The 15231-nt window shown below is 36.2% G+C and overlaps 1 protein-coding gene across 1 annotated transcript in view; it reads right to left on the bottom strand.

The window, feature by feature from the left end:
- The window catches only part of HMCN1 (hemicentin 1), a 379559-nt gene that overhangs the window by 252620 nt on the left and 111708 nt on the right, over window positions 1-15231 (bottom strand). The window contains exon 4 of the mRNA XM_008145958.3: window positions 14931-15053. Coding sequence (XP_008144180.2) covers window positions 14931-15053 — 123 coding nt within the window. The remainder of the gene's footprint in view (window positions 1-14930; window positions 15054-15231) is intronic.

Below are 15231 nucleotides of genomic sequence, written 5' to 3'. Positions count from 1 at the left end.
AAGATTGGAAATTTGAACATGTGCTTGATATATAAATATAATACATTTTATGCAAGTAAGAGACATGAATAAAACGAGTTATAATCTATAAATATAGCTGGTACAAGTAAAAGAGATGAATAAAACAGTTATAATGAATAAAACAGAGTTACAATGAGAAATAAAAGAGATGAATTAAAAAGTTATGAAAAATATAAATCTTCTTTTCAAAAAAGAATCATTCAAGTTTTATCATCAAGTTTCTAAACACCCAACTCAAGAATCTCTTGTGTCTTTACCTACTAACCTAGGTATGTTGGACGATGACTTCATTTAGATCATGAATGACTGGAAGCCATCGAGCATGTAAGTACTTGGGTACCTCTCACCTCTATCTCTAATCTCCATCCCTTTTTATCCTCTAGCTAGTTTTTATTTCCCAACAGAACAGGCAGAACACAGAGCCTCGAGGGATTATCATCTTTATACCAAGATTAAGGCTTAGAATGTTTAGTTAAGTGCTTTGCTTAATGAAATGGGGCAATGTCTGTGTGGTCTTCATCGGTAAGTTATGCAAATGATGATCATCCGTGTTTAGACAGAACCTCGGGTACACATGAACATTTGGACACTTTCTTAACTTCCAAAGGTAGCTTTCCAATTGTTACATCCTTATGGGATGACTACAAAGCTATAAGGAGACTACTCTTAAATTAAATTTGGCATGATGTGCATGATATGGAATCATTCCCAAACCATAGTGCTATGAAAACACGGTATTACCTGCATAGCCAAAAAGAAAACTGGAATCAATTTTTCTTGGAAGTTTTATGGATTGCAGGATAGAAGACTGGCTATTGCCCCTCCTTTACTGGAGTAGATATAATTAAAGGGGACAACGTGTCTGGCACTGGGAAATAAAATTATTCATTCAAAAAGCTTCTGATCGATCTAGTTATAGACATATGCTTCTGTCTATAAATCTCAGTTATAGAGGAATAAGAGCTAAGCTCATACCACAAGAGACCTAATTTAGAGGACTGAATAGTAGAACATAGCTCTTTATGATGGTGACAGGTAGTAGAATCATGCTGGTGATTTAGAAAAAAGAAATATTTGGGGAAACTGGTCACAACTTAAAAATAAAAAGGTGATTTTTTAACAGAGCTAACAATAAAAGACTTACTACTTACCTAATAATAATTTCAGAAAAGGATGAAACCAGGTTATATCCAGTTCTCTGCTTCAATTCTGTCTATACTAGTAACTCTCAAGAGAGATGGTGGTAAATGCTGTTTAATGATTTTCAAAAGCTATACAATCATGACCTGTGTGTATGTATGTCTTTATGTAAGCAAACTATGATTACTCTTGTTCTTTCCTGTATTGTTTGTTTGTATATTATCTTCACATTTATGAAGCCACTTAATGAATCAATGAAATAATACTCTCTAATCATTAATTTTCAACTTTGTAACATTTAAGATTTTAGGTTTGCTGTTATTTATACCTAGCCTACTTTACTACTTTATACCTAATAATTTGCATTTTTTTCTCTGCAAAATCAGTATTTTTGCTCTTTAAAACAACAAATGCCATTCTTTAAGCCATTTTTGGCAGAATGACCATTATATGACATGATAAAGTAAAACAGCTCTGATTCTGAGGTGTCATGCTCTTGTCAGTTTCCTCCATTTGATCCCTCATGGGCCCTCTATAAAACATTGTCTGCAGCACTATCTGCTTTCCAAAACAGACCACTATTTGATTGATTGATTGATTGATTGATTGATTGGCTTAGTAGCCTGTTTCAGATGCTTTCAAATCAATTTTGTTTCATGAGGGAGTACCAGGTTAGGAATTGCTCACCTAAAAACAACTAATGCCTCTAGGCAATAGAAAAATCACCTGTTTTTTAAACATAATCCAACAATAGCCAAGTGTTTCGATCATAAGGGATGACAACCAGCTCTGGCGGGTTGTGCTCAGTGGTTAGAGTGTCAGCCTTCTCAGGTCAAGGGCATGAAGTGGGAAAGTGGTGAGTTCCAGAATAGCGATCTTACGTAAATGAAACACAAACAACTTCATTTTTCAGTGGCAATTAATAAACCATATCAATGGTCTAAAGTTTTGTGTGTTTTTTTAAATAGGACCCTTTTGTAAAGTCAAATCTTACAGAGAAATAAACATAGAACACAGGTAAAAGCAGAACTGTTCCAGCAGAAGTTGGAGCAGAACCAATCTTCAGAGGCCCCATAATCAACATTTAACTTTATATTAGTTTCAGCTATACAACATAATGATTTTATAATTGTACTAGAGGCCAGTGCACGAAATGAGTGCACGGCAGGGGGTGGGTTCCCTCATCCCGGCCTGTACCCTCTCGCAATCCAGGACCCCTCGGGGGATGTTCGACTGCCTGTTGGTTCGAGCCTAAACTGGCAGTTGGACATCCCTCTCACAATCTGGGACCGCTGGCTCCTAACCACTCGCCTGCCTGCCTGCCTGATTGCCCCTAACCACCTCTACCTCACCCCCTGCCTGGCGGCTTTGCCCAGAAGGTCGTTCAGCTGTCCGGTCTAATTAGCATATTACTCTTTTATTATTATAGATACATTGTGAAATGATCACCATAATAAATCCAGTTAACTCCCCTTGCCATACAGTTCCAAATCTTTTTCCTCTTGACATGAGAAAGTTTCAAAACTACTCTCAGCTACTTTCAAATATGCAACATAGTATTATTAACTATAGTCACCATGCTGTACATCACATCTCCATGACTTATTTATTTCATCACTGGAAATTTGTAGCTTTTAACCTCCCTCACCTATTTTGCCCACTCCTCACACCCCATCTCTGGCAACCACCAGTCTGTTCTCTGTATCTCTGAGCTTGGTTTTTGTGATCAGATTATATGGTATTTGTCTTTCTCTGTCTGCCTTATATCACTTAGCTGCTAAGTCTTAGCATAATGCCCTCAAGGTCCATCCATGTTGTTGCAAACAGCAAGATTTCATTCATTTAGGGCTGAATAATATTCCATTGTACGTATGTACGTACAAATGTATGGCTGTATGAATGAATGATATATTTTCTTTATCCATTCACCCATTGATGGACCCTTAGGTTGTTTCCTGATGCACAGTTTAAAACTATTTAGCTGCATAACCAAAGAATAACATTGTAATTTAAAAAAAAAAAAAAACTGATTCAGATTCATTAAAATAGCACAAAATGTATTGAAATTTTGTATTTACTGATTGATTTTCTATATTTATTATGAAAAAAAGTCATAGTTAATTTAAAAACTGATTCATTTCTTTGATACAAGCAAAAGGGAAAATACACTAATTAGTTTTTTATTCTCTCGGGTAGGGAATAACAAGCTGGGAGTGCTCCATGAGAGCTTATCCAGTGAAGCTGGGCTCCTAGGGTCTCTCCAGGTGGGAGTAAGCTTTGCTTCATTCCACAGTCGCATAAATCAATGCCTATTTGGAAAGTCTTCGTGGTTAACACAGCCAGCCAAGTAAGTTTATGTGCCCTTTAAAATAACATTTAAGTACTAATCTTAAACAAAAATAAGTTTAAACTTCTTGAAAAAAAAAAAAGTTATTGGGTCTGACAAGCCTTCATATATTTAATGAATGGTTTTCCATTAGGGTCCTAGTCTTTTCTACATCTGTTTAAGCTAGAAATTTCTGAAAGAACAGTTCTCTTGTGGAAGTCTGAATTTCAACCTCCAGACTCCATCTAAAAGAGAAAGTATAAGGAGTGAGTGAAATGAAAAAATACTAAAAGACTTATCCAAATATTTTTGAAGCTGCAAAAATACTCAGGGTAAGTTTTAGGAAAATTGGTTTTTATTTTTTTTTTAAATTGACTATTCTTATTGCGCTTGCTCATCTGAAAATAAACTTTATTCTATTTGATATTGCAGGCTGAATTAATAAATGACATTCTCTAAAATTATGTATTCAATACTACATCTTACTCTGCATTTCTAATAAAAACAAAAGACATTGTTGAAAAAAAGCAAAAACAAAACCCAGGAATCCAGGATGGGGTTATCTATTCTTGTGACACTTCTTTTTACTAGAAAATAACTGAAATTCAAGACAAATTATTTATTTCTTACAAAAGAGAAGAAAATTAAATTTATTAGCTTATCAAATTGGTCCTTTCATCTGATCTTTCCCTATTGATGATGGTATTGCTTAAATACATTGCATAACACAGTATTATTTCACTAGAAAAGAATAAAGTGTTATACATTCCTAGCTGATCCACTAACTTTCTCCACTCCCACAGTCTATACCAATTTAGGTCTCACTACAAAAAGTCCTGTTGTCATGTATCAATTGTCTCTTAAAAGTAAATCTGATTAACAAAAACAGATCCAGAGACAGAGAAGCATCAATCAGACCGTCAAACCTCAGAGGGAAGGTAGGGGAGGGTGGGGGTAACGGGGAAAGATCAACCAAAGGACTTGTATGCATGTATATAAGCCTAACCAATGGACACAGACACCAGGGAGGTGAGGGCATGAGTAGGGGCGGAGAGAAGAATGGGGGATAAGGACACATATGTAATACTTTAATCAATAAAGAAAATTTTTTAAAAAAGTAAATCTGTGTGACAAATTCCTAATAGCTCTCTGATACCTCCAGATGTTTATTTTTCTAAAACTACCACCTTTAGTATTGGTTATCCTATTAGGAAAACACAAATCCCAAAGCTGAAGGGAAAGTATATTTAGTGGCAAGAACAATCTGAAAACTGAATGTGATTATGTACAAAAAAGACAATGTCAGCTAATGGATAGGCCAATTCAAATAAATTAAGAAAAGATCTGAAAGAGCCTCTGAAGGATAACAAAATATTCCACCTCAAAATATGCCTTTTTGGCATAAGGGCTCATTTGAATTGATTATTTTAAGAAACAGCAGGCACAGGATTAGGCTCTGACTTAAATCTGCATAACAAGTCTTACCCTTTACCTAGTCATCTCCCCAAAACCAGCCTTCCCCACACCTTTCTTTCTTTTGTCCTTAGCAGAAGATGGCATTATTTAAGCCTGAGTTCTAAGCCATCTCTGAGAGTTACTAATTTTTTCCCTGGGAGTATCTCCCATGTATACATGAGGCATACATGTTATTAAACTTTTGTTTATTTTTCTCTTGTTAATCTATCTTTTGTTACAGAGTTCCCAGCTGAGAACTTAGAAGCCTTATACTTGAAGACGAAGTAAAATTTAGAAGGTAGAGTTTTGTTTTTTATTTTGATTTTGGATAGGGGAGACTTGAACTTTCTCTACCTAGATTCCATCCTGAGATATCAGGTGACTGATTCAACCTTGCATCCCCAGCACTCACAGCATAGAACCTTTTTATAAACTCATTCTGTAAGTATGTGGAATGTGTTTAAATTTCTTTTTTTAGAAAGTGTCTTCATTGTTTTTATTTCTTTTTAAAATATTACATACTCATTTTATAAATCAAGAAAACACATAAAAGAAAAAAATGTTAAAACGACCTATAATTGTATTATTTAGTGATTACCATCAACATATTGGGTATGACTTTTCCATTCTTTTTTAAGAACTATACATATATATACAAGTAAATTAATGTATTTTTAAAACTTCAACCTTACCAGATATATAATTTTATAAACACTACTTGAAGTAGTGATATTACTTGTTTTTATTAATTTATTGTTTATATTTATTTTACTCGCTACTAATGCGTTAACTTGTTAATTTAATAAATAGTATTTGAATAAACAGTGGCCAAATTTTCACAAATGAGTTCATTAATTCCTGAAAACGTTCTTCCTATTTAGATTTTAATATTCAAATTTTAAATGGTTTAACCATACCATACCTTTTTTCTAAGTTTATAATTTTAAAAGATGATAAAATAACCCAACAATGATATTCTTAAAATAAATAATTTGTGCCTATTTAAAATTATAATCAATAACTTTGAAAGGTTTCTTTTTACTTTCTCTTTATCCATTCACTCACACCAAAACTATTTAAATTATGTAGTAAATGACCATATAGTACATTTTTTTCTTCTGGGGCCTGTAGCAAGAAAGAAATAAGTCATTTGTTATCTTTGTCACAAAGCCAAATCATAACCAAAATGTTACAAGGGAGCTCTCAAACATAGCTCAGACCATCTCTCAAAAGGTTTTGCTTTTATAACCCTATTGCAATTGGTTCATTCTAGGAATGTTTAAGAAAACCTGGAAAATATATGAAGCATGGATTCTGTTTCTATTTATTTACTGGTGATCATGAGGAAGTTTCGTAAGTAAAACTTCCCTTACTTTGACTCTTAACTCTTTCATCTCCTTTTTGCTATTGCAGAATAAGAAGCAAAAATCACGCTGTCTTTGATGAATGTTTTTACTTATTTTAAACCAAGTATAAATAAGGATAAATCATGATATTATTTAGCTCTTGCACAGGATATGCAACTAATATCTTCACGAAACTGCTTATACTTCAATAGATAAGTGTACTGTTTTCAAAGTTGACTGTTGGTTCCTATCATATAGAAACACTGAAAATAAGGTCTTGAGTTTTCTTCACTCTTTATGTATGAAATCCTCTAAACTTCTTTTTAAAAAAATTCATGTATTCTCCAAAGGTATTAAGCTACTTTTAATTGACAATTATTTCTGGCAAAGGTATAAGCCAAATCTTTTCTTGCAACTTCAAAATAATACTTATCTACTGTGTGTAGTACAAAAGTTATGACTTTTTCTTTCATATGAATAGTAATTACATAATAGAACTCCTTCATAAGTAATTAAGAAAAGAAAATTAGAAAAATATATAAACTCTTCTATGTCTAGGGATTAACAGCAGCCAATTATCTTGGGCTAAATTATCAAATTATCATTATTAAAAGAAAATACTAGCAGTAGGCTCCTCTTTATCTAGAAAAAAAGATGTAGTAACCAGACCTCTTTCTTTTTCTCCCTTTTGTGATAGATAAAAGACTAACCTTTGATATCTTGGACAGATTGACCATTTAGCCTAGATATACAAGAAGGTTTTGGGAAAGAAGAAACTAAGATTGCAAAATTCTTCTCAAGATTCAAAATTAGATCCTGTTCAAAATACTTTGAACACATGATCTCACACACACAAAAATTCTTACTGTATGTGTCCCTAATAATTCCTAGATTATTGAAATATAATTGCTTTCTTAACAATGATTTTAAATCTTTGCAAAATACCAATACAATATATTTTAAAACAACTGGTATAGAACCTTTTAAATGTGTTAGTTCTCTTGTTCTCTCTGAATTCTTGTAAGATCAGATATACTCTGGTGTGTGTGCATGTCGGGGGGCGGGGGAGTTGGAGAGAGAGAGAGAGAGAATGGGAGGGGAGTTAAGGGGAGAGGAAGGAAGAGTAGAGAGAGATGCTTATTAATTGACCATGAATATATGCTTTCTCTAAATAATAACAAAACTTTAAAAGTAATCTTTAAATTTTAAATAGATAAAATATGAAAAGAAATACCCAAATAGTTGATGCCCTGTCAAAATGGCTCAGTAGAATCTTATTTGCTTCAACACTGAGGGTTTTCTTGTGTTCCTTTGTGGCTCTCAGTGGGTTAACTCTTTAAGAGATCATGGTCAGGGACTTCAGTGGTAAAACAGTTGTTTCAGTTTTAATGATCAAGCATTGGGACATTTTTCTTTCAATTCAAATCTTTAGTTTCCATCTCACTCCAGTAAAAATAAAGACCAGCTCTCTAAATGGGGGGAACAGATCATCTCTTTCAAGCCAGTGCCAGTTTGACTGAATTTTTTTTAAAGACTTTGAGATTGACACTGAAGCTGACATCTCATACTCAAAATCAATATTTTATTTCAGCTTCTAATCAAAATAAAGTCAGCTAAGTAAACAGGTTTATTTCTTTTACTATTTGTTTTTGTCCTGTTGAATGCATGTAACCTATTGGCTAACATCTGCTCTTCAATAACATCTCTTTCTTTTCTTTGTGCTTTTCTGTTGAGACGCATTCTTCCAGTCATTTAGATAAGCTTCTTTCTCCTTTCCCTCTGCATGTTTCTGAAATTCATAGACAAGTAATATAGGGGTCACATAATATGACGGTCTTACGATGGATTGTGGGACAACACACTTTCATAATGAAACTTACATTTCAAAGGCAGTGAGTTTTGTTTTGTAGATATAACCCCTACTGCCCTCGCAGAACGTACTGCCACAGTTTGTAACTACTGCTTCCAACAGTCCCTAGAGCCCATGCATGAAACCAAGAAATGGAAGGTGGACATTCTCATTTTTAGAAAGTTTCTCTTTTTAAACAATGCATTCCCCACTCACCACTGTTTCATACTGCAGAGGGCTCTGCTGGGCTCAGTGTTCTTTGCCTAAACGGGGCACTATTGAGAAGAATCATCCTTCTTTATCTTCACTTGCAAGGAATATTATGTACTTCGCACACTATAAATGTCATTTTGAAAAAGTGTTCACAGTCTCATAGACCTATGAGCAACAAATAATTTTTTAGACAATAAATTATGTTGGGGTTTTTTTTCCTAAACAAATGGAAGCATGCAGTACACATGGCTTTGTTTAACCACATCAGTGACCTATAAAGCACTTCCAGGTGCCTTGGGGTGATAAGGAAACTGTGTGCCGGGAACAATAGAGTTCCCATCACATACTCATGAGGATAACATGTCCTTCTTAGCATAATAATACAAAAGAAAACATTCCACTGGAACGAAGGTAAGTGGTCCTTTATAGGTGTGTTTGTGGGTATAAAACATCCCTAATATTTTAAAGTCTGAGCTCTGAGCTCTCTGCCTCACTTTCAACATTTCATTCGGTGAACTCAAAGAAGGAATAAGTGGAAACATTTACACATTGTCCTCACACATTTCCTGTAGCGTCCTACGATGTCATAATTGTCTCTGATCCATTTTCAAATTTCAGAGGAAACACCGGTTTCTACTCATTTTCAAGGTCAGGGGTAAGTTTACGTTTTTGAAATAATGGCTGGAGTAAAACTCAGAATAAGGGAAAACCAAATGGCAGATACCTCATTTCAGAGCACTCATTGTTCAGAACCCTGGGTCTCAGAGGCTCATCATCAAGCCCATATGCAGGAAACTCTTGGTTCGAATTCCATTCCCAAGTGGCTGTTGGCCAGAATAGCAGGAAGGGACCATGTCAAATTCATACTCCAGCCAAGTTTATAGATTTTCTAATATCAGTACTGACTCCAACGAAAATTAGTCTAAAAGTAGCAAGAGAGATATATCCAGCAATCTAATGTATGAGGCTTTCAGTTGCTAGGCTGTTAGTACTTTTCACGGGTTGGCTACAAGATGGTTGGTCAGGTCACTTCCTATTCCTGGGTTTTAGCTACTTCTTCTGAAATACCTACTGAATTCAACTCTCCCTTTCCCATTGGCATTCAATCCTTAGTGGAAGAAAAAGATGTTTTCTTTATCTTACAGTCTCCACTTCTGTTCAGACTGAAGGCTCATCAGCTGTCTTCCTCCAGAAGAACTCCCTGGGCCTGTCCCTTGCTCGGATCCAGGATGCGACTCAGGTGCAATCACCTCCCTTCTCCTCCCTGCAGGGCACCTGGTGTATGTGTATGAGGGGGAGAGCGGGGGGGGGGGGGGGAGGAGGATGCTGCCTCTTGTTCTTTCCTCTCATTAGCTGCACCGACACATGCACACCCAGAAGGACTCACAGGGGCATGGGATCTATTTCCCATAGAGTGCGTGTTATCTTTTTATGTTATTATTACTATGAGTGTTTTATAGGTCAGTAATATGGTTAAATGAAGCGTGTGTACATTATGCTTCCATTTCTTTAGAAAAAAGTACATACTTAGTGTACTGTTTGAAAACTTATCTATTGCCAATAGGCCTATAAGAAATAAAGGAATGCACTCAGACTAGTGCCTGAAACATAATAAGCATTCTGTACGGGTTACCTATATATGACTAGGATCATTACTGATGTTATGATCATCTCAGAATAAGCAGTTAAACCTTTTTCCTTTTTAGTGGTTTTGCTGTGATGTGAAAATGGGAAATGGGAAAAATTTGAGAATCTTACTAAGTCTTTATTGGTTCTGAGTCCATTCTCCCTTAGGCATTTATTTCTAAAGGGGTGGGGGGCTCACAAATACTCCTCTCCTTCTGAGCCTTTCACAGGGCCTGCAACCAAAGCAGAACTATCTGTGTCCTCCTTGGGATATGAGCCATTCCCTTCTAAGAGACTCCAGGCTGGGTGATTTCCATACTCCTAGGACTCTAAGAGTTTACTACGTGTATTCTTTATTTAATCTTCACAACAGTCCTATGAGTCAACTAACACACTTTTTTTTTTTTCACATAAAGAAATAGTTGCTTGCCCATCCAGCATGGCTCAGTGGTTGAGCGTCGACCTATGAACCAGGAGGTCACAGTTCGATTCCCGGTCAGGGCACATGCCCGGGTTTCAAGCTTGAACCCCCATGTGGAGCGTGCAGGAGGCAGCCAGTCCATGATTCTCTCTCATCATTGATGTTTTCTCTCTCTCTCTCTCCCCCCTCCCTTCCTCTCTGACATCAATAAAAAAAAAAAAAATTTTAAAAAAGAAAAAGAAATAGTTGCAGAGAAGTTCAAGTTGAGTCAAGTTATTCAACTAGCTAATGACAAAGAGGTCATTCAAACCCAGGTCTCCCTGATGCTAAAGCTCCAGCGTCTCCCATTACAGCATGCAGTCTTTGGCCATCTCATCAGAGAGGGACACTAAATACATATTTCTTTGTTTTGGGGGAAATTCTAAAAACATGTCTGGAATCTTTTGACTAGCATGTTATCACTAAATAAAAGTGATGGCAGTTCATATTCATTGATATGTTCCAAACACAACAACCATATGAAGTAGGTACTGTCATCCTCCCCATTTTACAGATGAGGAAACAGAAAGAAAAACAAGTAACCTGTCTAAGGTCATTTAGCTGCAATGTGAGCCATGGCCCCAGAGTCTGGGGTCTTCACTTCTACACATGCTGCTGGGGTTGGATATTTTCATTTTGTTTCTCCAGATTTGTTCTCTACCCTTCTCCATCAGGCTCTCTGGGAAGCAGGCCTTTATGGAATCCCTCAACAGGGCTCCTTGGTCTCTCACCTCCCAGTTGGATTGGGGAGAACGGAAGTCGCCAGGAAATGGGAAGAGATGACGACTTAGTCAATAATGGAGCTTTGTGGTACTTTCTTTCCCCCAAGAACGTAACATCTGTGAGTAACTCTGAGATTCCAAACTTGGACTTTTCTTACACCAAAGGAAGCATTAATTAGATCCACCGACAATCACCCAGTTTACAAAGAAATGGAGGAGTAAGACTGTTGAGTTCTGTTTTCATCTTCAAAGGTGAACTGATGAAGTACATCCTTGAGATGAGTCTTAACTCGTGTTTCCAAAATGTAATACTGTACAATGATTTATAGACTACTCACGCTTGGCCAACTAATTTCTTTGCTTTGGTTTCCCTTTCATGTTAAATAGAGATGAAAGATACCTAGATCTTCTACTTAATCATTATTTAAGAGAGAAAAAAACAGACGTGAAAAACTTTTGAGTTAGCTCAAGAGAGTTGATAAAAAATATATATACCTCACTAGGTTGGGAAATTGATGAACTAGGTTAAGAGGGGAAAACATAATTCTCTACAGTATTATGAAAAATTGCTCTTGAGTAAAATGAAAGGACTCAGTATGTGTGTGGCTTCCCTTAAGTTTGGTGTCTATTAAATATGCAGATATCTCTATAGCATCTAGTTTCCCTAGAGTTTATAATGTTTATATAATAGGAATATTTGGAACAATGAGAAAAGAAAAATGGCTAAATTATACACTACGAGTCTTGCAGATCCAATTTTAACACTGTCACTCTGCTTTTCCTTAGCAAAATCTTTCAGCAGGGTGGCTTTCTGTAAGGAACATACTGGTTTATACAGCTCCAGTAACCCCTCTGCAATACCTTCTCCTCACTCACAAGAAAAAAGAAACCATCCCTCCAGCCTCTTCCCAGACTCTCCCACTCAAATTTATTTCCCAGCACCAACTAGCCATCTGGTTTCTAACGAACACAGTGGCCATTTTCCCCATTTGAAGGCAAAATAACATTACGATTATAATAATACTAGTTAACCTTTATTAGGCACTTACCCTGCACCAGTCGTCGTGTGGAACATCTTACATGCATTATCTTATTTAATCTTAGAACTTTCTAAAATGGATAATTTGCCCTAACCAGTTTGGCTCAGTGGATAGAGTGTTGGCCTGCGGACTCAAGGATCCCAGGTTCGATTCCGGTCAAGGGCATGTACCTTGGTTGCGGGCACATACCCAGTAGAGAATGTGCAGGAGGCAGATGATCAATGTTTCTCTCTCATCAATATTTCTAACTCTCTATCCCTCTCCCTTTCTCTCTGTAAAAATTTAATAAAATATATTAAAAAATAAAATGAATAATTCTATTATACTCATTTTACAAACAAGGAAAATGGGGCTTAGAGAGACCATATCACAAAGAAATATAGAATGTTTTATCAGTTAGGATGCATTTATCTTTGGGTTACTGAATGCTCAACTCTTAACTGGCTTAAGCAAAAAGATCATTTCCTTAATTTTGGAGACAGAAGTAGGATGGGTTCAAACACTAACTTAATCCAAAGGTTTTGCATGTTCTTAGTTTTCTATTCCCCCTTGTATTTGTTTCATGCATGACTTGGATGGAGACGTCTGCATCAGATCTGGGATTCACATCCATGTGGGACAATATCTGGAATGCGAGAACTTGTGCAAGACATCCTTAGCTAAATTCCCCTTGAGTCCCAGTGGGCTAAAGTAGTTGAGATCATCTCTCCTGAACCAATTGGCAAGCGGGTTGGAATGGCTATGATTGATAGATAAATTAACAGCCCATCCCCATTGGCATCAAACTCCACTTTATAAAAATGGGCAATTTTAGCAATGCTTCTCTCTAGTCCTATTCTGCCTAAGCAAAATTTAAAGACCAGAATGCCAGTTAATGATGTGGAAGAGAAACTATGAACAAACTAATGGGTTAAATTTCTCTTATATATCTATATCTATAAAGTTTTTTTGCAATATATACCACATTTTTATAAACTATTATTCTTGGAAATTGTTAAAAATTATTAGGTCTATGAAAATTGTGCACGGGTCCACTTATTTAATAAATAAGGTATTTTCTGTGTTTAAGGCAACAACAATATTTTCAATTTTGTGCAAGTCAATCTCCCTAGGTATATGGATATAGATATAGTTATAGTCACAGAATATACCATGTTATTTTCCAGCTATAGGACCCTAATAAAGTTTCTGGTTCTCTCTTAAAGTTACACCCAATTTATACTGGGAATCTCCCAACTGTGCTTGACTGCTCACAGATTCAAACAACTATTCTTCCAAACGCCCTGGGCGCCGGCCTTGTCTCTTTCCACCACTTCTCTTCCCTAGTATCTCTGCTGGGAACCACCATGTCCACTGGGCGTGGCATCCTCTGCTGGCACCAACTCCCATGTGTCTGTGCTGAACACCACTGCCACCTCCAACTAAGAGCCTCACAACACCCTAAGTGGGTGGTGTCCTCCCTGATGCGAGACAGAATGGCACGCTTCCTCACTTAGGCCCTACTCTGTGCTCACAATATTGACTGTACCACAGAGGCTTGCAAAAGTTGAGATAAAAAACAACTGCAACCAGTGTCCTTTCCCTCGTTAGGGTCAGTCATACTCTGTGGGATGGGACAGGAAGCTCAGTTCCTGAGAGAGTCCGGTGCTCTTCCCCAACTCTTTTCTTCCCAGGCTCCCAAATTCTCATGCAAATGTTAATACAAATCACTGCCAAGGCCTTCCCTCAGGAGTTGTCAGACTCTGCCCAGGCACTTCTGATCCCTACAGTGGACACAGTAGGGACTCAAGCCATAACCCTCTCTGAGGCTGTTTCTTCCAAGAAAAAACAAAACAAAACACAAATTTAGACTAAAATAACCCTCTAGGTTTATATATTATCTATTGATTAAAAAATATATTTTGCTAGATTGTTTATTCTAGAAATTGGCAATGTCCTATCATTATGTGATAAGAAGTCTTTAGCTCTAAGAGGACTACTGAACCATTTCATTAAAGTACAGAGGAGTCCGTCATGAAGTTAATAGAATGAATGTAGATACAGTGACCATGTCAATCAATTGTGAATTATGCCTACATAAAACATCATCTCTACAGTGCCATGTTCCTAGAAACTTAAGGGGGAGCCAAATAAATACTCTTTTTTATCACAGTGAAGCAAAGGAAAGTGACAAAAAGGGAAAAAATTAGGACAACTAGATATATCGCTAACTTTTTTGTTTTTTTAGAAAATACCAAGATTTCCATAGTATGTAAGTTACAGATTTTACCACCAAAATCGTTTTAATAAAACTAGATTGTAGTTACAGTGTTTACTTTTAGTCTTAGAGGTCAAAGTTCTTTAGAATTTTACTCAATAACCAACTTTCTCACATCTTACTTCAGTAAACAGGAAAGCCTCATTTTACCAGTTATCCAAAAACTGTGCATCAGAAATATGAATTGACCTTTCAAAGCAAAAAAGAATGACAAAAATGTTCAAATCCCACTAAATACATTTAAATACATTTATGCTCAAATCTAAATAAGTTGTCAATGTAGCATAATACAATCTAGAAGTTAATACTAGATAAACCTCTGCATTGGCTTAATGCCTTTATTGACCTGTGGCCTAGGAAAATAAAACCTTTTTGTTCAAATGATTTTTGATATCAAATCTGTCACCAGTAGGTTGGCCTAGCTGATGTTGGTAGAGTACCTTGTAATAAAGTAGACCCACTTTAAGACACTCACCTCATTAACCTGCTTTTTGTCCAGGTGGAATACTTGACCAGAACTTGTGGAGGCAATTTCTTCATAGACTTTGTATCCAATATGGCTCCTGTCATCACAATCTCCAGTGAGCACAAATACCACCTGTGATTTTTTTTAAAAAAAGAAGACAATTTAAAGGGTTTTCAGAAATCAATAGACATTTATTGAACACCTATTATGTGTTAACATACTACTAGACAAGTGGAATATATATAACATATATTTATATATTCCTCCCTATATCCGTGCACTTGGCAAAGTTCTTCTTACTAAACAGATT

The sequence above is a fragment of the Eptesicus fuscus genome, chromosome 22 (assembly GCF_027574615.1).
Source record: "Eptesicus fuscus isolate TK198812 chromosome 22, DD_ASM_mEF_20220401, whole genome shotgun sequence".
Taxonomy (NCBI): domain Eukaryota; kingdom Metazoa; phylum Chordata; class Mammalia; order Chiroptera; family Vespertilionidae; genus Eptesicus; species Eptesicus fuscus.
The sequence above is the reverse complement of the archived record's forward strand: the minus strand, read 5'-3'. Positions and strand labels throughout refer to the sequence as shown.